The sequence below is a fragment of the Dermacentor albipictus genome, chromosome 10 (genome assembly GCF_038994185.2).
Source record: "Dermacentor albipictus isolate Rhodes 1998 colony chromosome 10, USDA_Dalb.pri_finalv2, whole genome shotgun sequence".
NCBI classification, from domain to species: domain Eukaryota; kingdom Metazoa; phylum Arthropoda; class Arachnida; order Ixodida; family Ixodidae; genus Dermacentor; species Dermacentor albipictus.
The window spans coordinates 11,587,141-11,610,267 of NC_091830.1; the positions used below are offsets into that span (position 1 = coordinate 11,587,141).

General features: G+C 44.8%; 2 protein-coding genes across 11 annotated transcripts in view; one reads left to right on the top strand and one right to left on the bottom strand.

The window, feature by feature from the left end:
- LOC135917906 (gastric triacylglycerol lipase-like) overlaps positions 1–21,440 on the bottom strand; it is a 59,785-nt gene extending 38,345 nt beyond the window's left edge. The window contains exons 1-5 of the mRNA XM_070527596.1: positions 21,364–21,440; positions 19,880–20,030; positions 17,390–17,482; positions 13,882–14,031; positions 12,096–12,167 (exon numbers count right to left, since the gene is read on the bottom strand). Of these exons, the coding sequence (XP_070383697.1) occupies positions 12,096–12,167; positions 13,882–14,031; positions 17,390–17,482; positions 19,880–20,030; positions 21,364–21,440 (543 nt within the window). The remainder of the gene's footprint in view (positions 1–12,095; positions 12,168–13,881; positions 14,032–17,389; positions 17,483–19,879; positions 20,031–21,363) is intronic.
- The window catches only part of LOC135917927 (uncharacterized), a 166,889-nt gene that overhangs the window by 111,573 nt on the left and 32,189 nt on the right, over positions 1–23,127 (top strand). For 8 of the 10 annotated variants that reach the window (XM_070528116.1, XM_070528115.1, XM_070528122.1 and 5 more), the window contains one exon: positions 1,787–1,837. The exons of the other annotated variants lie outside the window; for them this stretch is intronic. The gene's annotated coding sequence lies outside the window, so the exon portion shown is untranslated. The remainder of the gene's footprint in view (positions 1–1,786; positions 1,838–23,127) is intronic. 10 annotated transcript variants of the gene reach the window in all.

Sequence of the window (23,127 nt, forward strand, 5' to 3'; positions counted from 1 at the left end):
GCACACAGACACGCTCACACGCTGGGCGTAGACGGGATAAAGTGGTGACCGTGTTTTTTTGTTTGTTATGTTGTGCCTTGCTCATGTTCAGTGCTGACTTGGGGGATGTCGTTTTCATGAATGAAGTTCAGTTGTTAGTCCAGCCACCTTCCTGTCACTTTGTCTATCTCTGCTTCTCGATTTTTTCTACTTTCAAGTTTGCTGGCATTCTCATATTATAACCATGTACCAACTAGCCCAACAAACCACTCTCATGTGCATATACCATGGCCGGAAGGCAGAACGTTCGCTCCGTGGTCTGGCTGCACACCGTGCCGACTTGCCGAAGCATTGACGTTTTGCAGCTTTTTCTGTAGCGCAAAAAGCACGAGTACGTAGAAGAGGAAGCAGACAAACACAGGCGCTAACTTCCAGCAACAACTTATTTCCGAGCCGGACGCCACTTTTGTGCTTGTGCTTATTTCGCAGCGGGAAAAACTGCAAAACGTTACACCAACAAGCCGAAATATCTACACTGAAGCCTTTACAGTCAGTCCGCTTGGCTTTGGCATTTTTGCAGCCAAGTGTACTGCGAAACTCTAAAGATCCTCTAACCCTTAGCGTATGCGCGCCGTCGGTAGCGGGATAGCGTGACTGCGGTGGCGGCTCTGACCGTGCGAATACATCACAAGTGTCCGTATAATTGCTGTCGCAGTAAAAAAGGTAAAAATATGTACAGTGCATATCTTAGGCATTTCCAGCGCCTCAGAGGAAGAAGAAACACCGTAGAAGAGCAAAGAGGAAACGGCAGGACATGAAGGACCCTCGTCTTCAAATACTTTTACCAGCATTTAAAATTACATCCTATCAAGGTTGACGACTGGGCGTGTTGGTATAGCATATTGGAGGTTGGAATGCGCAACAGTTTGACGATACACACAGAAGAGACACCCACCACAGAGCGCTACTTGCAACTATCGTTTTATTCCCTTGTCAGTGGAATAAATACAGGAAGATACTCAGGGGGGAGGGCGGTAGCGACAAAAAAAAACAAAAAAACTAAAATAGTTTTGACAAATATTGCCATCTACCAATGCCAAGCCGGCTTTGTCATGCGATCGTTTTCGCTGCACTCATCAAAAAAAACCCGGATACGAAATTTCCGATTAGCGCTTGAGGAAATCTAATTCCTTTGCACTAAGGGAAACTGAGGGCCTGCTCACGCACATACTACCCAAACGCGCAATCTCAGCAGCTTCGATTATCTCCCGCGTTATTTGGCTGCCATCTTTGCTCACAATATTACAATTCTTGAATAAGGGCCGACATCCGCAATCTCTACAATGTATCCCAAGGTGTCCGGCGACTCTTCTTGAAATGTTATAATCATGTTCCTTTAATCTTTCGTTTAAACATCGTCCAGTCTGTCCGATGTACTTTCTGCCGCACTGAAGTGGAATGGAATATACCACTCCCTCAGCGCAGTCGACGAACTTCTTTCTGTGTTGTGTTTCACAACCTCGTTTCTGTGTGGCACCTGGGTTAACCTTTGCACACATGCTCAGCAATTTCTCCGGTGCGGAAAACACCACTTTTACCTCGCATCTTTTACCAATTTTCTTTACTCGGTGCGCGATCGAATGAATGTACGGCATCACCACTATTTTTTGTCGTGTAAAGAAAATTGGTAAAAGATGCGAGGTAAAAGTGGTGTTGACGTCACGTGAGTCACTAGTGATCACCTCATTCGATGTTGTGATGATGAGCAGGTTGTTGCTTTTCAAAAGTAATTTCGTTTGATATGCAGGTCGGCAAGTTACGAGAGTGCACGGTTGGGTGAGAGCCGTAATGACGTCACGTGAGTCACTCGTGATCACCTCATTTGACTTTGTGATAATGAGCAGGTTGTTGCTCTTCAAAAGCCACTTCGTTTGATACGCATGTCGGCAGGTTAGGAGAGTGCATGGTTGGGTGAGAACCATGATGAAGTCATGGGAGTCACTAGTGATCACGTCATTGGCTGTGTGATAGTGAGCCGGTTATTACCCTTTATAAGCCACTTCGTTTGATATGCATGCCGGCAGTTTAGGATAGTGCATGCGTGAGAAGCGTGGTGATGTCACGTTAGTCACTATTGATCACGTCACTTAAATCATTTATAGGGAGCATGTTTTTGAGCTTTGAAAGCGATTTCCTTTGATATGTTAGTAGGCAGGTTAGGAGAGGTGCGACGGCGGTGGCGTCGAGCGAGTCACAAGTGAGCTAATTATGTCACTCAAGGATAAGCTGTTACATTCTCAGAACCATTTCATTTGGTACGCATGACGGAAGCATAAGAGTGCATACATAATACAAGATTAGTGAGGTATATTGAATCGCTTAGTGGTTATGCCAAGTGCCTGAGTTAATGGTGAGCAAGTTTTTACCCTTGCGAACAATGTCGATCGATATGCAAGACGATAGGGAAGGAAATCGCATGTCATGATCGCAACCCAAGTCGCGTAATATCCGTCACGATTGTGCCTCACCTATGTGAGTCTCTTGTCACTCGGAAATGCGACTTCAAAAGGAGGAAATGAGCGAGCGGTATAACACACGGAAGTGTTTCTGAAGCAACCATGACAACACCGGTAGCGTGGAAACTGAGCTCCTATAGTGCTGATGCCAATATAGCGATCACATCAATGAATAGACGGCATTCATGACTCCTGTTACGAGCTCTTCTGCAAGAATGATTGGTTTCTCAATCAATTTCCAACAGTATTAAATTGACTGGCACTGGGATTAAAATGTGCGGCACTTGGATTAATATGGCTGGCGCAGGGATTAAATGAGTTGGCACGCGGATTAATTCGGATGGCGCTGGGATTAAATGTGGTGGCGCCTGGATTAAATTATTCGCACTGGGATTAAAAATGCTGGCGCTCAGATTAAATTGGCTGGCACCTGGATTATTTTCAAAGGCGTTTGGATTAAACTGAGCGGGAAAACCTGTATTATGTCAAGGGATGTTTAAAGTATTTAGTCTAAGAAAAGAAACACGTGGTATATCGCCCCAGCTGCTTTTGCTGCAGACTTCGCTGTGCGACCACGTTCACCCGCCATAATTGGAGCAGTGTACCGGTTCACCACGCTCCTGCCGTGCATGCTACCTATACAAAGCAGCTGGCGTCATATCATGACTATGGAACTATTTAGAGCACAGGTGAACAACAGGTCATGCCGCTGTGCGGCACTACAGCGCCACGTGTATCCAAACAATGCACCAGTCTTCATCGACTGACAACATTGTAGTTTTTGACATGTACATTTTCAGTGGTGTCATTGCACACAAAAAGCGAACGAACTCCTGTCCTAGTCTCTATAGTGCACCTTAAGGTACTTACACGACTCAGATAACGACACATAGGTCCGCTTAAAGTGGATGCTTGCGCTTATTATAGCTTTATGACACATGTTCAAGATTTCCTTATTCTAAAGGTATTCATTTTATTTACTGGTGATAGCTGGTGCAGTTTCGATTTTTCAGGTGGTGTTGTTAGGATAACAAACAATTTGCAGGTCCAAGACTACCACTGCTCGATTAGCTGAAAGTTCATTCACACTAGGGCACACTGCAACTACGGAATTGAAGCCTGCCAATTTTGAAGTCACATTCTTCGGGAAAAAATTTCGGGCCCAGCAAAAATGAATTTCGTAGCACAGTCTTAAGACTGATATATCGAAACAGGCGTTGATATCGTGATTTGTTTTAAAAGTTCGTGACTTAACTGTTTTGCGAGGCTTCAGTTTTCCATTTACAACGTGGTTCCGAAGTATTGAACTGAAAAGTTAATTGGTGGAAATTTATTAATGAGCTATCAAAAATTATACAATATTTCATAAAACTGAGTTCCTTTTTCTTCAGTAACCAACCCACCAGAGTAAGCGGAGTCTAGCTATCTGCCAAGGGGAATTTTTTTAGGAAGCAGAGGGGGAGTTCTTCATTACGCTGGTGAACATTGGTACCTTTCCTTCACTTCGTTCCTTGACCGTTAGCGCTTTGTGCTCAAGGTGAATGCACACCAGCCTTGGCAAGGTTTCGGTTCTCTTGATGGATGCTACAACTAGAACGTGGGACTTAAATGTTGCAAAAAACATATATCTGTGATATGGGCGGATGTGTGATCAAGGAAGGAGATGCCAATGCACTCGCCGCGTGCAACTAACTAATGAGAAACGAAAAAGTATTGAAAGTGATGATATCGAATATCGTGCACACCAATGAAGCATGTAGCATTTCAAGTTGATATGTTACTGGTCTTCACTTGCTGCATTTACAGGTGAACATAGTCAAAGACTTCGTCATGTACGATCATGGCGCCAAGGAGAACCTTAAGCGGTACAATCAGGTAAACGGCGCAACTGATATTTTCTCTTCGTACTTGACAAAACTGACGTGCTGCCATAGGTTGTTGCGCATAAGCTCGTCTGCGTTAAACGGACACTAGCTATTGTTAGTGTTCCTGATCTTCGCAACACACCCCGAACGAAGAGCACAGAGAAGATCGTGAGTACGAGCGTTTGTATTGTCGGTTTTCGTCTGTCCTGTCTCTGGCGTTGTTTGTCCGTGCAATGATACGGTGATGAACCCGTACTAACTAGTTCAATGCGACGTACTCCTAAGCCAAATTTATCGGTTTCTTCACCACGCACTGTACGGGTTAATGCGTGTTGATGATTTGCAGGTTTTTCTGGCGCAAGGGCCAAGTTTGACGAAAGAGCACCAGATCAGTATCTCTGCACTCGTTACGGGCACACTTTCGGCAAGGCCCCATAACTATTTTTTACTAATACGCACGTACCTTCGTGACTCACCAACTATTTTTTTCTACGAAGTTGACGATGAGTTCAGGTTATGTTGCCCTGACTGCGAATTGGATGTTCCGTTTAGAAGGATTGGCGGTACTGCATCTTGACATTTCGCATTACGCACATCGTGTATATTGTAGTCGATATGACGCGTATACTACAGGTATTTAACCTGCTAACTTATTTGTTAGAAATAATGTTGCTATTGTCGTTTCTGATACCGTTGTATTCGACAACGCATTCCTAAATGTTGTATATGCGAGGGCTGGACATTATAGTTAACATTCCAGAAATGTAATGATTCTATGAACGATACCGATCATTGATTCGCTATGGACTATAACTAAATAAAGCTTGAATAGGCAGAGTGCATTGAGGCATAGAACCATGCCATGGGATGTCGAAACAGTAGGAGTCTACTTCGCGATATTGCGGCTAACCACGCAATCATAACAGTCTCTTGGGTTTGTCTAGCTGGTCGGGAGCTAAGCGTAAAAATATCGATACAGCGATGCCTGCGAATGAAACCAAACCTTAATCGATGTAAAATTTTATTCGTATAGTGCATAGAAGAACGCTCTAAAATCGACGCCGCAGATTCTTCCATGCAACACGCAGTGCATATAGGTAGTTTCAACTTTGTCGCGACGTTTCTTTTTTATGTATGCCATGACACAGTTCTTATTGTTTCACTTCCTGGCCTGCCTGCCTGCCTGCCTGCCCTCCCTCACTTCGTCTCCACATTTGTATATCACGAAAGGCTGAACTATGCACGGGATCAACTGTGCTTGCTGAAAAATTCGAACCAGAATTCTTGTGAACCGAATGCTGGATCGCTTACAGCTTTCGGCTTCGTTACAGGAGACATAGCCAGCAATAATAAAGACTAAACAACAGAGGGTGTCCCAGTTAAATTTAGTCAAAGTTTAAGAATATGCGAATGCCACGCAGCTGGACAGAACCAAGGTAGTCTTGTTTGCCGTCGCTAAGCCCGAAAATGCACGCAGAATTGCCGCCCGATTAGCCGCTCTAGACATCTTGCGTGTATTTGCGGGCCTCTTTCACGAAAGCTGTATCGGGACTTTTTCATGCCGCTCACCAATTTTCTCATTGGCACTTTTTATTTAAATGTAATATTCAAGAAGTTGATTAATTAAGACTAATTCTTTAGCTTCAACAAAGACACTCCCTCCCCAGAACAGGAATTGGCCTCCGTGAGGCTAGCTTAGCCAGACTCTTCGGCGTTGTCTTCTATATAACTATGAAACGGGACACAGTTATGTCGAATGCTGACTGTAAGCACGAAATCGCCTTAAAACATACACCAGTGCACTTTTTGATGTCGGCATGCCTTCTTTTGCACATGCATGCGCAGACGAATAAAGAAAATCGCGCACCGAGTTAAGAAAATTGGTAAAAGATGCCAGGTAAAAGTGGTGTTTTCCGCAAAGGAGAAATTGCTGAGCATGTGTGCAAAGGTTAACCCAGGTGCCACACAGCAACGAGGTTGTGAAACGCAACACAGAAATAAGTTCGTCGACTGCGCTGAGGGAGTGGTATATTCCATTCCACTTCAGTGCAGCAGGAAGTACATCGGACAGACTGGACGATGTTTAAACGAAAGATTAAAGCAACATGATTATAACGTTTCAAGAACAGTCGCCGGACTCCTTGGGATACATTGTAGAGGTTGCGTATGTCGGTCCTTATTCAGGAATTGTAAGATTGTGAGCAAAGATGGCAGCCAAATAACGCGGGAGATAATCGAAGCTGCTGAGATTGCGCGTTTGGGTAGTATGTGCGTGAGCACGCCTTCAGTTTCCCTTAGTGCAAAGGAATTAGATTTCCTCAAGCGCTAATCGGAAATTTCGTATCCGGGGTTTTTTGTGATGAGTGCAGCGAAAACGATCGCATGACAAAGCCGGCTTGGCATTGGTAGATGGCAATATTTGTCAAAACTATTTTAGTTTGTTTGTTTGTTTTTTTTGTCGCTACCGCCCTCCCCCCTGAGTATCTTCCTGTATTTATTCCACTGACAAGGGAATAAAACGATAGTTGCAAGTAGCGCTCTGTGGTGTGTGTCTCTTCTGTGTGTATCGTCAAACTCTTGTGCATTCTAACCTCCAATATACATCCTATCAAAAGTCAAACGGCAACATACTCAAATACCCTCAAGTACTGAAACTTTATATGTAAACTTTCTGTGTTAAGCACTCCGAATAAAACGTCTCCTTTGGGATTCCAACAAAACAGCGTTTCTCGTGAGCAGCAGTCCTTGTTCTTGTACCTGGAACCAAGGATCCCTCATTTGCTCTGACCGATCTGCTGCTTCACAACATCGATGGCAACATTGTGCAAAAAATCGGTGCAGTTATATCCAATAGCAAAGTCGAAGTGACCAAAGGTTTTCTGTGGAACCACCCGATGCAGGATAACCCTCGATCCGAGTCTGGCAACCAGTTCTTCGACATCACGAGAGTCGGCGACCTGGTCGCCCTCTGACGAGAAGATAGCCCATGGAGTTGTGATGCGTTGCAAGGGATAGGCCGGTGGTTTCGTCTGTGCATGGATGTGCAAAAGAAGGCATGCCGACATCAAAAAGTGCACTAGTGTATGTTTTAAGGCGATTTCGTGCTTACAGTCAGCATTCGACATAACTGTGTCTCGTCTCATACTTATATAGAAGACAACACCGAACAGTCTGGCTAAGCTAGCCTCACGGAGGCCAATTCCTGTTCTGGGGAGGGAGTGTCTTTGGTGAAGCTAGAGAATTAGTCTTAATTAATCAACTTCTTGAATATTATATTTAGATAAAAAGTGCCAATGAGAAAATTGGTGAGCGGCATGAAAAAGTCCCGATACAGCTTTCGTGAAAGAGGCCCGCAAATACACGCAAGATGTCTAGAGCGGCTAATCGGGCGGCAATTCTGCGTGCATTTTCGGGCTTAGCGACGGCAAACAAGACTACCTTGGTTCTGTCCAGCTGCGTGGCATTCGCATATTCTTAAACTTTGACTAAATTTAACTGGGACACCCTCTGTTGTTTAGTCTTTATTATTGCTGGCTATGTCTCCTGTAACGAAGCCGAAAGCTGTAAGCGATCCAGCATTCGGTTCACAAGAATTCTGGTTCGAATTTTTCAGCAAGCACAGTTGATCCCGTGCATAGTTCAGCCTTTCGTGATATACAAATGTGGAGACGAAGTGAGGGAGGGCAGGCAGGCAGGCAGGCCAGGAAGTGAAACAATAAGAACTGTGTCATGGCATACATAAAAAAGAAACGTCGCGACAAAGTTGAAACTACCTATATGCACTGCGTGTTGCATGGAAGAATCTGCGGCGTCGATTTTAGAGCGTTCTTCTATGCACTATACGAATAAAATTTTACATCGATTAAGGTTTGATTTCATTCGCAGGCATTCCTGTATCGATATTTTTACGCTTAGCTCCCGACCAGCTAGACAAACACAAGAGACTGTTATGATTGCGTGGTTAGCCGCAATATCGCGAAGTAGACTCCTACTGTTTCAACATCCCATGGCATGGTTCTATGCCTCAATGCACTCTGCCTATTCAAGCTTTATTTAGTTATAGTCCATAGCGAATCAATGATCGGTATCGTTCATAGAATCATTACATTTCTGGAATGTTAACAATAATGTCTAGCCCTCGCATATACAACATTTAGGAGTGCGTGGTCGAATACAACGTTATCAGAAACGACAATAGCAACATTATTTCTAACAAATAAGTTAGCAGGTCAAATACCTGTAGTATACGCGTCATGTGGACTACAATATACACGATGTGCGTAATGCGAAATGTCAAGATGCAGTACCGCCAATCCTTTTAAACGGAACATCCTATTCGCAGTCAGGCTAACATAACTTGAACTGATCGTCAACTTCGTAGAAAAAAAAAGTTGCCGAGTCACGAACGTAGGTGCGTATTAGTAAAAAATAGTTATGGGGCCTTGCCGAAAGTGTGCCCGTAACGAGTGCAGAGATACTGATCTGGTGCTCTTTCGTCAAACTTGGCCCTTGCGCCAGAAAAACCTGCAAATCATCAACACGCATTAACCCGTACAGTGCGTGGTGAAGAAACCGATAAATTTGGCTTAGGAGTACGTCGCATTGAACTAGTTAGTACGGTTTCATCACCGTATCACTGCACGGACAAACAACGCCGCAGAGAGGACACACGAAAACCGATAATACAAACGCTCGTACTGCCGATCTTCTCTGTGCTGTTCGTTCGGGGTGTGTTGCGGAGATCAGGAACACTAACAATAGCTAGTGTCCGTTTAACCCAGATGAGCTTATGCGCAACAACCTGCGGCAGCACGTCAGTTTTCTCAAGTACTAATAGAAAATATCAGTTGCGCCGTTTACCTGATTGTACCGCTTAAGGTTCTCCTTGGCGCCATGATCGTACATGACGAAGTCTCTGGCTATGTTCACCTCTAAATGAAGCAAGTGAAGCCCAGTAACATATCAACTTGAAATGCTACATGCTTCATTGGCGCGGACGATATTCGATATCATCACTTTCAATACTTTTTCGTTTCTTATTAGTTAGTTGCACGCGGCGAGTACATTGGCATCTCCTTCCTTGATCACACATCAGCCGATATCAAAGATATATGTTTTTTGCAACATTTAAGGTCCCACGTTCTAGTTGTAGCATCCATCAAGAGAACCGAAACCTTGCCAGGGCTGGTGTGCATTCACCTTGAGCACAAAGCGCTAACGGTCAAGGAACGAAGTGAAAAGGTACCAATGTTCGCCAGCGTAGTGAAGAACTCCCCCTCTGCTTCCTAAAAAAATTCCACTTGGAAGATAGCTAGACTCCGCTTACTCTGGTGGGTGGGTTACTGAAGAAAGTGGAACTCAATTTTATGAAATATTGTATAATTTTTTGATAGCTCATTGATAAATTTCCACCAATTAACTTTTCAGTTCAATGCTTCGGAACCACATTGTAAATGGAAAACTGAAGCCTCACAAAACAGTTAAGTCACGTCCATCTAAAACAAATCACGATATCAACGCCTGTTTCGATATATCAGTCTTAAGACTGTGCTACGAAATTCATTTTTGCTGGGCCCGAAATTTTTTCCCGAAGAATGTGACTTCAAAATTGGCTGGCTTCAATTCCGTAGTTGCAGTGTGCCCTAGTGTGAATGAACTTTCAGCTAATCGAGCAGTGGTAGTCTTGGACCTGCAAATTGTTTGTTATCCTAACAACACCACCTGAAAAATCGAAACTGCACCAGCTATCACCAGTAAATAAAATGAATACCTTTAGAATAAGGAAATCTTGAACATGTGTCATAAAGCTATAATAAGCGCAAGCATCCACTTTAAGCGGACCTATGTGTCGTTATCTGAGTCGTGTAAGTACCTTAAGGTGCACTATAGAGACTAGGACAGGAGTTCGTTCGCTTTTTGTGTGCAATGACACCACTGAAAATGTACATGTCAAAAACTACAATGTTGTCAGTCGATGAAGACTGGTGCATTGTTTGGATACACGTGGCGCTGTAGTGCCGCACAGCGGCATGACCTGTTGTTCACCTGTGCTCTAAATAGTTCCATAGTCATGATATGACGCCAGCTGCTTTGTATAGGTAGCATGCACGGCAGGAGCGTGGTGAACCGGTACACTGCTCCAATTATGGCGGGTGAACGTGGTCGCACAGCGAAGTCTGCAGCAAAAGCAGCTGGGGCGATATACCACGTGTTTCTTTTCTTAGACTAAATACTTTAAACATCCCTTGACATAATAGTTCTGCGGAGACCCGCAACGTGGAGATAAGTAATGATTAAGGGAAAATCAGTCATCCACCCGTTCGTAGCAATTACTACAAAAGAAACGCAAACGGGTTCCTCGAAAGAAAAGCCTCGCAGTTGAAGAAAAATTCGTCCTGTTCCGGGACTCGAACCCGGGACCACGCCTTTCCGGGGCAGCCGCTCTACCATCTGAGCTAACCAGGCGGCGAGCGGATGGCAGGGCGAAGTCGAATTTGTCAACAACTTGAAGCAAAGGAAAGAATTTGAGATAATAGTTGTGACATAATAAATCCGTTGTGGCATTTACCAACTTTCCTATTTTCATAAACATTTTTTAATCTAAACTTTCCACTAATTACTTGACGCCACGTGTTGCAGCTTGCGAATATAGCAGCCGGTGAGTTTGCTATGCACATATCCACTTCGACCGGATTCTGAGCATGCAAGCAATTGCAAGACAAGCACCGTCAAACATGCTGGCAAAATGCACAAAACACCGTTTTGTGTACTGACGCACACAAAGATACTTAGACGGCCAGCGTACGACTTGGGAATGAATATCGAGGATCTGGGGCCAACCTTGAAATTACCACGAAAGTATCGTGCATGCATCCGGTGAGATACTGTCCAACCAATGAAGCGACACTACGTTGGCAAAACGAACAAAAATACTCTATTTCTTACAGGAGAATTTCAGCAACAGAAGAAAAGCTATTCTAGACAAATACCACACTATGAGCTTTTGCAGCACACTGAACACAAACTTTGGGATAATGGGTTGAATAATTGCCTGTGGTTTAGCTCTGGTTAACCCTAGTCGAATTGCGAAAGCAAGAGCTGCATGGCTACGATTGTGGTTTCGAGTCTTCCACGTTCTCCCTGTTTCCTTGGCACGTCGTCTACCCAGCGTCTCATTCTGACGCTCTCGAGAACTCAAAGCGGTCTCTTCCGCAGTTGCAGAGTCACTCCGGGACGTGGCACGACTTCTTCTAGCAGCATCTTCGTTACGACGCTTCCCGAGTCGTGGGGGCGCGTTCTTGTGGCGTCTCTTGAGCGCGTTGTCTCTTAATCGCTTCGTTTTGTCGTTGTTGCGTCTCTTTCGCGCTCTCCATAACGACTAAATTCACTGAGGCGAAGCGCATGTATATATATAACCTCCGCGAGGCGACACCTCCTCTCCCTCCACCCCTGCGGAGCACATCTGGTGGAGCGAGTGGCGACGGCAGCGGCGTCGACGACAGCGCCATCTTTTGTAGCGCGGCTGAGGCGTTTCTAGGCACGGCATATGGCATACGGCACACGGCTGCCTGCATACGGCATACGGCGCGATCAGCCGAAATGGCTCGTTGGCTGACGTAGCCGAAATATCTCTATTTAAAAGCAGGTGTGAGAGCAAGATATTTTCTTCAGGCTATAAAGCAAACTTTTGAATGTAATGCTTGCTGCCAATGTGGTCTACTGCAGAGCGGCTTACCTGGTAGAAGTGCAGGAGGTTTTGTATAGTTGTTCCGATGGGAAAGTGGCCCAAGTACATGGGGACTCGTGTCTGACCAAATGACAGAATAATTCATTTTGAGTTCGAGCGTACGGTAACTTACCCTAATGAAACGTCAATAGAAAAAATTCCTTTCAAAAGATTTTCACTCTGGCTCTTCTAATGGCGAGACGTCTGAATCGAATTTATTACGAATATTTCAAAAGACGACCCCGAAAATTTGATGACACAATGAATATTTTGTCGCTTCTAAAGCATCATGACATATGAAGTTTGCATGGAGTTCATTTGGTAAAAAAAATAAGCAAAAAAAAATCGGCTTACGGTATTCCTCACTGACCGGCTCATGAGAATGGAAGGATGTGATCGTGCAGTAACCTGTGTCGACATTTTCCACTTCCTTCGTCAGAGGGTGCAAAAAAGGCAGTTAGTTTGCTACGGTGCTCGCATAACCGGCAATTCGTGTACGCCCCTTCCTGTACGTCGGCGGTAACGCGTGCAAGATAGACCTGAACTTAAAACGCGGTTGCTTCCTTTAATTCTTTATTCCGGCAAGTTCTTTTGCAAGTAAACAGCATGATTATGCAGGCTACACATATGTCGCGGGTATTTCCCTTAGCAGTTATCATGATCGACACATGTCAAAAGGCACGAAGACGGCTGTATGGAAGAGAGAGCAGATGTGAGTAGTCTATGTTATTGTTGAGTTTAAGTGAAATTGGGGCGAATCATGAGAAGGCGCAGCAAGTAAATGGTTTATTAGAGCAAAACAACGGGCTCCAACAGAAAGTTAAGGGAAGCCTAATCGTAAGCCTCAGGGGAATGTAGATGGAGGATGCGTTTATAGATCGTGAAAGCGTAGCGCAAATTTGGCTGATGCAGGACGGGAGTAATAGGAGATCGCCGGATGATGAGTAAATCTGGGAAGTGCCTTGATTTCCACCATAAAACAGGCTGACGATAGTAAGGACGAAGAGCTAACACTTCATGATTTCGTACAACGAAATACATCTGTTCTTGTCCCGTGTGCAATGTGCCTGCTCCCTCCCCATCATGTTAATCCCGATGATCCTTAAGAAGTGACAAGGCGACGGGGCAAGGAGCCCCCTACTCACATACGCACGTGCTATGTCGCGCGGCATGCCGCAGATTTATCCTTTCATCGAGACAACCAGGTGCTCGCCACGCAAGTATATATGTTCTTAGTGTATTAGAACTGGAATGCAACTCCCCCACCTCCTTCCCGTGTTTGTGAGAAGCGCAAATTTATTATACTGCCACAGTCGGCTATACCATCGCCGTATTCGCGATTAGATACCATACAACGCTTTTTGAATCAATGCAAATCTCAAGCTTCACAGGACACATATATTTAACGCATTGTGACTGATAAACTATTTATTATTGCAAAGATTCCTGTTTTACAAAAGGGTGGGAGATTTAATCTGACCACTGGTATACCGCACAATTCTAACCGAGAAATTTGGCGTAGCCGAATAATTTGTGCATGCGTCTACGAAGATACCAAGGAAAAAAAGTGTGTACGTGAATACTTTTCAACGTTGTTAGAAGCATAGCACATGGTTGTCATACAGCCCATCGTTAGCTCGGGTATACTAGCGTATAATACAAATAGTGATAATTGGCGTAATAATACAATTGTTAAAGGCTCCTACAGGCATCTAGAAAAATAAAACAAGCTAACGCCAACAGTTTCCAAAATCAGTGTGAATGGTGCTCGTTTGACCACATGTGTTCCGCTTACCTCGTTCAGTTGATAAGGGCTGCTGACGAGCGTTATAGTGGCGGCCAATGAGCATACTTCGCCAGTCAAAATCTTGCACAATTGGGCAAAAAGAACTGAGAGGCCCTCAGACGCCCCCAAGTAGCCAGCCCTGGAGACGGGGTAGAGGGCCTGCGCCACATTAAGATGCGGTAGACAATGTATTTAACTTTGACGACAACGTTACAGGGGATTACGGGACATGCAAAAATGTATGACTAAGTACCATGGCTAACAGCATAACGAAGAATCAAAATCAACACCTTGTTTTCTTTTCTTTATATTTAGATAGGAGCTGCTGAGCTAAGGCTTACACTAATCTTGTAGAGCTCAGACGGCTTGAAGGCGGCAGTAATTGTCTCGACAGGCTTAACAGACTCGCCCAACTAACCCTCCGGACCACTACCACGTAGCGCCGCGGTGGCCGTTAAACTAAATATTTTCTGCCGTGACGTAGATTGACGTACTGACTTCAAAGGAAGCAAGCCAATGCGGGAAATTAGCAATGATGGATAAGGGAGGACAATAATAGGTAGTTTTGGACCAGGAAACCCAAGCTGGAGGTTTTCCATCCAGCGACCGCTTCACCTTTCCGGGTGTACCTTGGTGCGGTCGCCTATTACTACATGTGATTCCCGGCGCGCGTTAACATCGCGTGCTTGCACTGCATTTGCGGAAACAAAATGAAATTTTAGAACTACTGTTTCACGAAGAAAATCACGAATTATTACAATACGCGTACTTGTTGCATGTTTCAGCCCCTAGCTGAAAGACAATCATTGCCCACTCATGAAAACTGAGAGCTGGGCTAGTTGGTGTGGTTCCATCTTGACAAGAAAACTGCGCGAAAAAGACGCAGACGAGCTAGTGTTAGTGTTAACTAGGATTTGTTCTTTCTCTCTAGCTCGTCTTCGTCTTCCTCGCGCAGTTTTTTGCTAAGGTAGAATAACTGCCAATGCTGTCAACGCGAAACCAACGCAAATCACATGCCGTCACGAGCCAAGGCAATCCAGACAAAGGTACGCGAGACCAAATCTTCCCACTTTAGGGCTGAGTTCTCGCATCGTCAACCGATCTCGCTCAATATTTGTAAGTCACGTGAGATGAGAACAAATCATATGATTTACAGATGTACCGGAGAGGCTTGTCTCGGCGGAGCTTACTGCAAAGTTCATAACGGCGGAGTTTGCGTAGCGCACAAAAATAGTAGGTTAAGGATAGAGAAGAGTAAGGAGGGCTAACTTCCATCTGATCCTTATTTGCGGACGAGCATACTACATATGCGCGGTGAACAGGAAAGCACACAGAAAAGGGGGATATGCAGAACCTGCACATCATTGATATGTCATATAATTTCACGTGCCCACGGTTGTCCTGCGCTCGGCCAGGAAATCTCACTCAGGTCGTGACAGAGCGAAGAAAGGGATGGTTACCCACCTGTCACTTAGATTGTGAATGTGCTCCACTTCTATTATTTCTCGGCTTAACTGCGATTAAACTCTTCACTTGCGCTCTTTACATATGATTTTTACTCGTGCCTGTCCTCCCTTTCCTACTTTCGTGCGTTACGCATTCTCCGACGTTACGAACCACGACCCACTCGCAACAGCCTCTACCCTGGTATACTGCAAAGAACATTTCTCCACTTCGTTGGGTGCCACCATGTTTGTTTATGCGAAAGATAAGGGCACCCACACTACATATCAAAATTTGGGTTAGGGATGCAAGTGTACGCGAACTCATGCAAGAGGTTCACGTTTCAGTCAGCGAGATACTTAAGGAACTCACAAAACCAAGTGAATAGAATCGCACAGTAATGTTCCAATGGACACCTGGCCACTGCCGTATCCCTGGGGCTGATGAGGCAGCCAGACAAGTGCATCTAAATAACGCCACACATGGTCTCCCTCTAACACAAGGCGTATTGAGCCGCATACTAAGACAGATATCAGCCCGTGGTTGCAAAGTGATGTGGTTTGATCAGAACTCGAAATCTTCAGTTTCATCACACATTGACCCATCACTTCAACTTAAAATCCCGTCCATGTTAAATACAACCAGAGCCTTTGAAACGCTGATTCACAGTCTGCGGCTCCGTAGCGCGTATGCAAAACACTTTCTTAAAGAAGTTTCAAGAGCTGATAGTGCGGAATGCACTTTCGGCCACACTGATGGAGATGTACAGCATCTTCTGCTACAATGTCCGCGACGCGACACACACAGACAACGCATGGCACATGATTTAGTGGCATTACATCGCAGGCCGTTCAGGCTCAGGAAGATCTTAGGTCCTTGGCCAACATACCCATTCCAAAACGAGCGTTACTGTCCCTTCAGAGGTTTCTAGAAGCGAGCAATATTTTCGGAAATTATTGAGTAGAGTTTAAATGTGAAAGCGCATTCGATCTTTTTTCTTTTACCCAAATTTCGCCAATCCAATACCTGTCTCTTTTTTGTAACTATACGTGAATATAATCCGTGATTTCTTATTCGCTAAGTGACCGGACTTTATGCTTACTTTAGTGCATATATGTGACTGTACTTTGTGTTGCTGTGTATCTTAGTTGTCTTTCAGTTTTAGTGTGGCATTAATTTACTTACTTGACTGGACTTTGTGTTTTTATTATTTAAAGCAGTCTTTCAGTTATATTGTGACATTAGTGTGCTTATGTTACTGGAATTTCGGTTGTTATTATTTCAATACTTTCCTTAGGATTTATTCTTTTTTCTTTAATCTTTATGTGAAAAGGAGCAGCCGGCGCCAATTAAAGGCGAGATCTCCTAAACACCATACAATAAAGAAAAGAAGTTCACGTTTGGCAAATGCGTGTTAGAAATGATATTCCCTAGACGCGGCTCTTCGGTTACCCTGTCACAAAAGTGCTTAGTAAGCCAAATTCGAAGATCGAAACAGCTTATACAGAAGTTCAAGTCGAAAAAAAATACAAAGAAATCTAAGATTAGGGTTCTTCAATCTGTTTGGCCATCGCAGAAGCAAACGAACATCCTCATGAAGTAGGTTACGTCGATTCTTCGGCGATCGATTATGCAAAACGTGTTTTCCATGCACTACACTTTTGTATCAACGTTTTAGCAGTTTCAGCGAACGTCGAGCTAGGAGCTGATTCTCTGTGAATATGTGAGCTGGGATATATTCTCCAATACATCGTTTAGCATTTCCAGAATAAAGGTTCTCTGGCTAAAAACCGGATGCCGGTCTAAAATCTGGCATGGAGTGTTTTTTTTTTTTGTCGTAAACCCAGGTACGCTTATCACGCCATGGATGATTTACATTCAGGGAACAGCCCGCTAGAGCTCTCCATGGATTTAAATAATGTACGGCGTGATAAAAAAACAAAACGGCGGTTCCAGAGAATATCTGATTCATTATTAGACTATATGCCGTGTCGTTGTGACATTTATTATCACTTCTGATAATTGGTACGTGCAGGCCATGTGATAGCTGCGCTCCACTTTTCAAAGCACTCACCGGGAGTAAAGGTGCGATGGGTATCACAACCGAAAGTGGCGGCTTCACGTGAGAGAGGTTAGCAACAGGACCGTATGCGACAACCAGGTCGACCTGTAAGTGCAACAAAAACCGACCTTGTATTTATTGAAAGCCGCTTCCTTCTCCCTGACCGCGCTCATTTACCCGTGGCATGAATTTCTGCGGACACTTTGTGTTATGGGCGTTTTAAAATTGCCGCGCCAGCTATAACACTAGTTAGCAGTAGTGGTTAACAGTGGTACAAAACAAAGGAAGCATCCAGAGCCAGCGTTGTCACATAAGCACGTGTCTACGCCCTGAGGAAGTTACGTCCCCTTGTCGAAACGTTGGCTAGACGCTTCTCCACTGAACTTTGAGCAAAGGCAGCAGTATTTGGTAGCTTCAGCAGCAATTGCAGCCGTGATAGAATCAATAGCAGCCGCCAGACGTGGTAGTGGAAGAATTAGTTGTAGTTCAGTAACAGTAGCGCAAGCAATTTCAATTCAATAGTAGTACTAGTCATAGTTGCCGCACGATAGGTGGTATCATCACGGGATACATCATGAGAACCTAGTGCCTGTTACGTTTTTTTACACGTTTAGATTCGCGGCATTCTTTATGTGGAGCCTTATTAATGCGAAGCTATTCGGCGAACCCTCCTCGACATTGAAATCAACACTTCCACGAAAAGTCGCCTGGTCGGGAATGCTCATAGTCAAGGGTATTACGGACGCCCAGCAAAAACATTAAAAGAAAAGAATCTAAGACGTGTCGCCTCTCATACCGGGACCTTGTTCACAATGACCAGACCGTCCTGATGGTGGCTGGTTATGCGAGGCGCTGCTTCTGCGCCTTTACTGCTCGCCGATTAGCTCACGCACACGACGACACTCATGTAGCCTATCTGCTGATATGCGCCTCATCTGCACTTTCCTTACAAATTCGCTAGGGGCCAGGTCTGCAGTCTATCGAATTACGATGCAAAACAAGAAACGTTAGGGGAATAGCCTCAATAAAGCAAGCATACGCCTTCAGGCGGATAACTTCTTTATGAAAGGGCAGCTTTCCGTTCAAGCAGAAGTTTCATTAAAACGAGTTGTTTATATGGTCGAATGGTTGAGAAAGTAGCGCTCAAAAACACAAGCCCAGAGACCCATAGTGCAAATGACTGGCGCCCGTCGTGACTTTCATTTGTACGAGTTGCTTCGTGATGAATGGTTGAGACAGTTCGGACTTAAATTGAGGACGACGCAACGAGCTATGGAAAGAAGAATGATGGGTGTAACGTTAAGGGATAAGAAAAGAGCAGATTGGGTAAGGGAACAAACGCGAGTTAATGACATCGTAGTTGAAATCAAGGAAAAGAAATGGGCATGGGCAGGACATGTAATGAGGAGGGAAGATAACCGATGGTCATTAAGGGTTGCGGACTGGATTCCAAGGGAAGGGAAGCGTAGCAGGGGGTGGCAGAAAGTTAGGTGGGCGGATGAGATTAAGAAGTTTGCAGAGCGACATGGCCACAATCAGTACATGACCGGGGTTGTTGGAGAAGTATGGGAGAGGCCTTTGCCCTGCAGTGGGCGTAACCAGGCTGATGATGATGATGATGACGGATGGTTGATAAAACAGCGCTCAAAAGAAAAGGGACAGCGACACATTGTACACATGACGGGCGCCCATCATGAATTTGATGAAGACCAGTTCTGTCATGCTGAACCGTTATGAAAGCAGCGCTAAAACCCATAGGGAGAGATACACATAGTACACGTGACGGGCGCCCGTCGTGGCTTTGATCTGTACGAGTTGGTTCATAGCGGATGGTTGGGAAAGCAGTGCTCAAACGCACAGCGACAGAGACACATAGAACATGACGGGCGCCCGTCATGTGTACTATTTGTATCTGTCCCTGTGTTCTTTAGCGCTGAATTCTCAACCGTTCAAACTTCCTGTCGTGTAACCAAGGGATAGGAAGGCCTGGACGGATATTTATTGAGGACTGAAAACCTGCTCTTCTTCGCAGTGCTACAAGCCAAACTGGCAGTTCTAGAGCTGCTGCGCTTCAGCCCTAGCTGCCGTTGGAAATAGTGGCCATCGAGGTGGTTAAGATGATAATGGACCACTGATACACCTGCTAGGACGACTTTCCCGGCCTTTGGCGCCTCTGCTCGTCATATTCTCGCAGAATGAAATGGTCTGATCCTATAGGGAAAAGGGCAATGGAGAAGTGTGCCGACACAGAAGACAGCATCATAGCGAAATTATCCATTCCCGGAACTGTGAATCCGTGGTCGCGTTGGTCACCTGGTGAACGTCCTCGCCTCTTGCGGGGCAGTCACGTGGTCACTGCTGCAAAGCTCTGTGTAGAAGTTAGATATTTGTATGGGATTTGATTACGCGCCTACGAAAAATTCGCTTCACATGAACATTTCACATACGCGTGAGATCTGCATAATTTGTTTACAGTTTGTCGCACATCGACCACGTGGTTACCTTGTCGTTGTACTCCGGTCGCGTGGACAGCAAAACAAGAATGCTGGTGACGCCCTGCGACAAGCCGACGAGCGTCAGCCTCTCCGCACCGGTAGCGTTGAGCACGTGATCGACTCCGGCAGCAACGTCGTAGCGTCCGATCTCGTCGAAACTGCGCGTCGGGATTGGGAATAACGTGAACACAGTTACGCCGCCCTTCACAAGGCAGCCGGCCTATACCCATACCTACGAAACATTGTGCCATGAGCAGCTGTCCCTTGCAAGTTTTCTATACCGCACCCCCCTTTATGATGTTTCTTCATTAAAACAGTGAATAACGCATGTATACGGGTCCTAATTCTGCTTCAAGCGCGGCAAGCATAAGGCAATGCCTAAATGGTAGCGTTCTTGATGTGCTGGAGTGATGTTTAAGAATTTTATGGTTCAGTAAGCGCCCTTGTAATTAATTGTTTGATTTACCAGTTACGTTTTATCTAAAACAACATTTCATTGCTTTCTTGTACGATTGTACACTGCGTGGTCAGAAATAAAGTGAACAGGTATAATCTATAATCGCGCTACCATACTCCCCTTGAAGATGCATTACCAACAAGCCCACATTGCAACCCTCGTGGTATAATCTTCTTTCATTAGGAACAGTGTGCAGGTTTCCTTGGGTTTAAGGAGCAATGAAACGTGTCTTGGAAGTTTAATAAACTGCACCATGCGCTCTTTGCAAGCGAAAGGATGGCACTTGGGTAATATGAAGGTCGAAAAACTCTTGCAAGATATTTCACTATAATACGAAAGCTTGCTTCAGAATAGCAGCCCTGTCGTCATGCGCATTATCGCAGCGTGAACGGTTTCGAAAGCAAAAAATATATGTGCGCCGAGTTGGTATTCCAAGCTGATGAAGAACTGCGTAATACACAAGTGATGATAAATAATGACGACGCGAGCGCAGAGCTAGCAAGTGGAGTTAAGGGGTGCATTTGATCGCAAGTTTGGTGGTGCATTTCTCGAAAAATGGTGTCGTCCACAGAATTCTTTTCAAGGGTATATGCATTAGAATCTCACCAGCTGCAATTTGTAAATTCCAATGTGTGCCGCATGCTAATTAGGTAAAAAGATAATTTGTGAATTTCCTTGTTATTATTGCAATACGTATTTGTGTTTAGCGTGCAAGCAATGTCCCCCCTCAGCGAATGGACCAGTCCAAGGAATAGAATTCTGTTATTTGCCACAGGCGATTCTTAAAAATAGCTTACGGTATTCTGAGAAGTACCCATTATATTCGAGTTTTTTCCACGAACCTGTTCTTGCTTCTATGCTCGTGTCCTTGTTTTCTGTTGTCCCTTGGGTATCAGGGCTATATTTCGCCAGAGTGAACTGTCTAGTCGTTGGATTCGGTGCGATTAGGTCAATCCACGTCGTAGTCGAACCCCGTAATAATAATCTTATATCCTCGGCCCCATTATGGATCGTAGAAACACATCGTGACTTGCCTGAAGTTCCAGTATTGAGGGTCGTCCTTGGACAGGGTCGTGTGGTTAGAGTACCGTTCCACTTCCCTCGAGTTCATTGACCATACGTCTAAGCCAGCGTCGGCGAACAGGAAGCCTGCAAAATTTCGTTACATCGTCCATTAATGAAGTAACAATTCTTTAATTGGCATTTTCGCCCGACGGCGAAACATTGAATGCGATAGGATGGTTTAGCGTTGGACTCGACCTCCTCATGCAGTATTCGACCGAAGCGCTTTAAACACATCATTTTTCTTCGCTTGACGCAGTGAACCGACAGTATGTTGTTCAGGCACGTACTCAAGGGCCCCCCCCCCCCTCCGAAACTAAGTGGCATAACCCCCCCCCCCCCCGAACCCGCGCCGCCTCTCCTCACACACATTCCTAAAGCGCCACCAAATCAAACTTGAGACTTCACAGCTAATCGGCGGTCAAAATTTTGCTGCCTCTTTCACTCCTTTTAGATGGCAGTAGTTTGGCATCTCTTGGCGTCTGAAGGCCAGTTTTCTCATCGATTCGGTGCCCGCGCGACTAACTCGAGATGCGTTCAGTTGTCATCATCTATTGCAACGTGCACGCGCACCACTGTTCCATGGTTATTTGAACCTTCTTTGTTTATACTGATCCACGGACCAGGAAAGCGATTGAATTCGTAGTCGGCTGGTCTGCATGCTCGTGGAACGAGTTGCGGCCGGAGACAAAGCCAGTTGCGTTGCCAACAATGCCAGTCGCATGCTTGGTTGCTTAAGGCGCAATTTCTCTGTGACACCACCCTCATTAAAATTTTTACTCCATAAATCGCTCATACGCGCAAAGCTGGAATATGCATCCTCGGTGCGGGATCCCGGTCTTGAGTGTATCATTCAAACTTTGGAATCAGTGCAAAATCGCAGCGCAAGATCATACTTCACAACTACTCTCGTCTGTGTAGTGCGCCCACCATGAAAGCTACTTTGAACCTTTCTCTTCTTTCCTTACGAAAAAAAGTGCCCCGGTTATCACTCTGTTACAAAATTTGTCATAATTGCCATCCTAAATAAGTCCTTATATCAGAGCTAGAGTTCATTTTATCCCGTGGAGATCACCTTCATAAAGCGGGCGTCCCGTTTTCTCCAACTCGTATTTTTACTCATTCAATCCTAAGACAAATGAGGATTGAAACTGCCTGCCCACCTCAATTGCCGCAATTACCGACACTGACGTGCTCAAATCTCTTATTGAAGTTATTGTTTATTTTCAGTAATTTGCATTTTGCTGCAACATAGTTAACTGTTGTTTCTGTTTTTGTTTTCTGTATTGCCGAATTTCTGTGGTATAACATTTGTTTTTCATGCATTCCACTCCCTTCTGTAATGCCCACGGGTGCGGAAGGTATCTAAATATATAAATAAACTTTTCCTTTTGCTTCATTATTTCTTCGAGTGACGGCTCGCCGCGACGCTGGCATATCCTCGGAACCATATACCCGCGAAATAGATTAGATAAGATGGAAAACAAAATCTCGCGAAACAGCGTCCATGATCAAACCCTGCAATAACCGTTAAACCCATAAGGAATATGAATGTCACCCGTTAACTCGTCTGGTTTTTCTCTACTTGCACAGCACTTTGCATGCAAAGGTTGCAACTGGAAAAAAGAGTCGCAAGGAGTTGAGAAACTAAGCGATCTACTCAGGGAGAGAGCTGAAGCACCAGCCAAACAGGAACGAAAAACAAAAATTAACAAATTTACCCTTGGCTTGTGAAA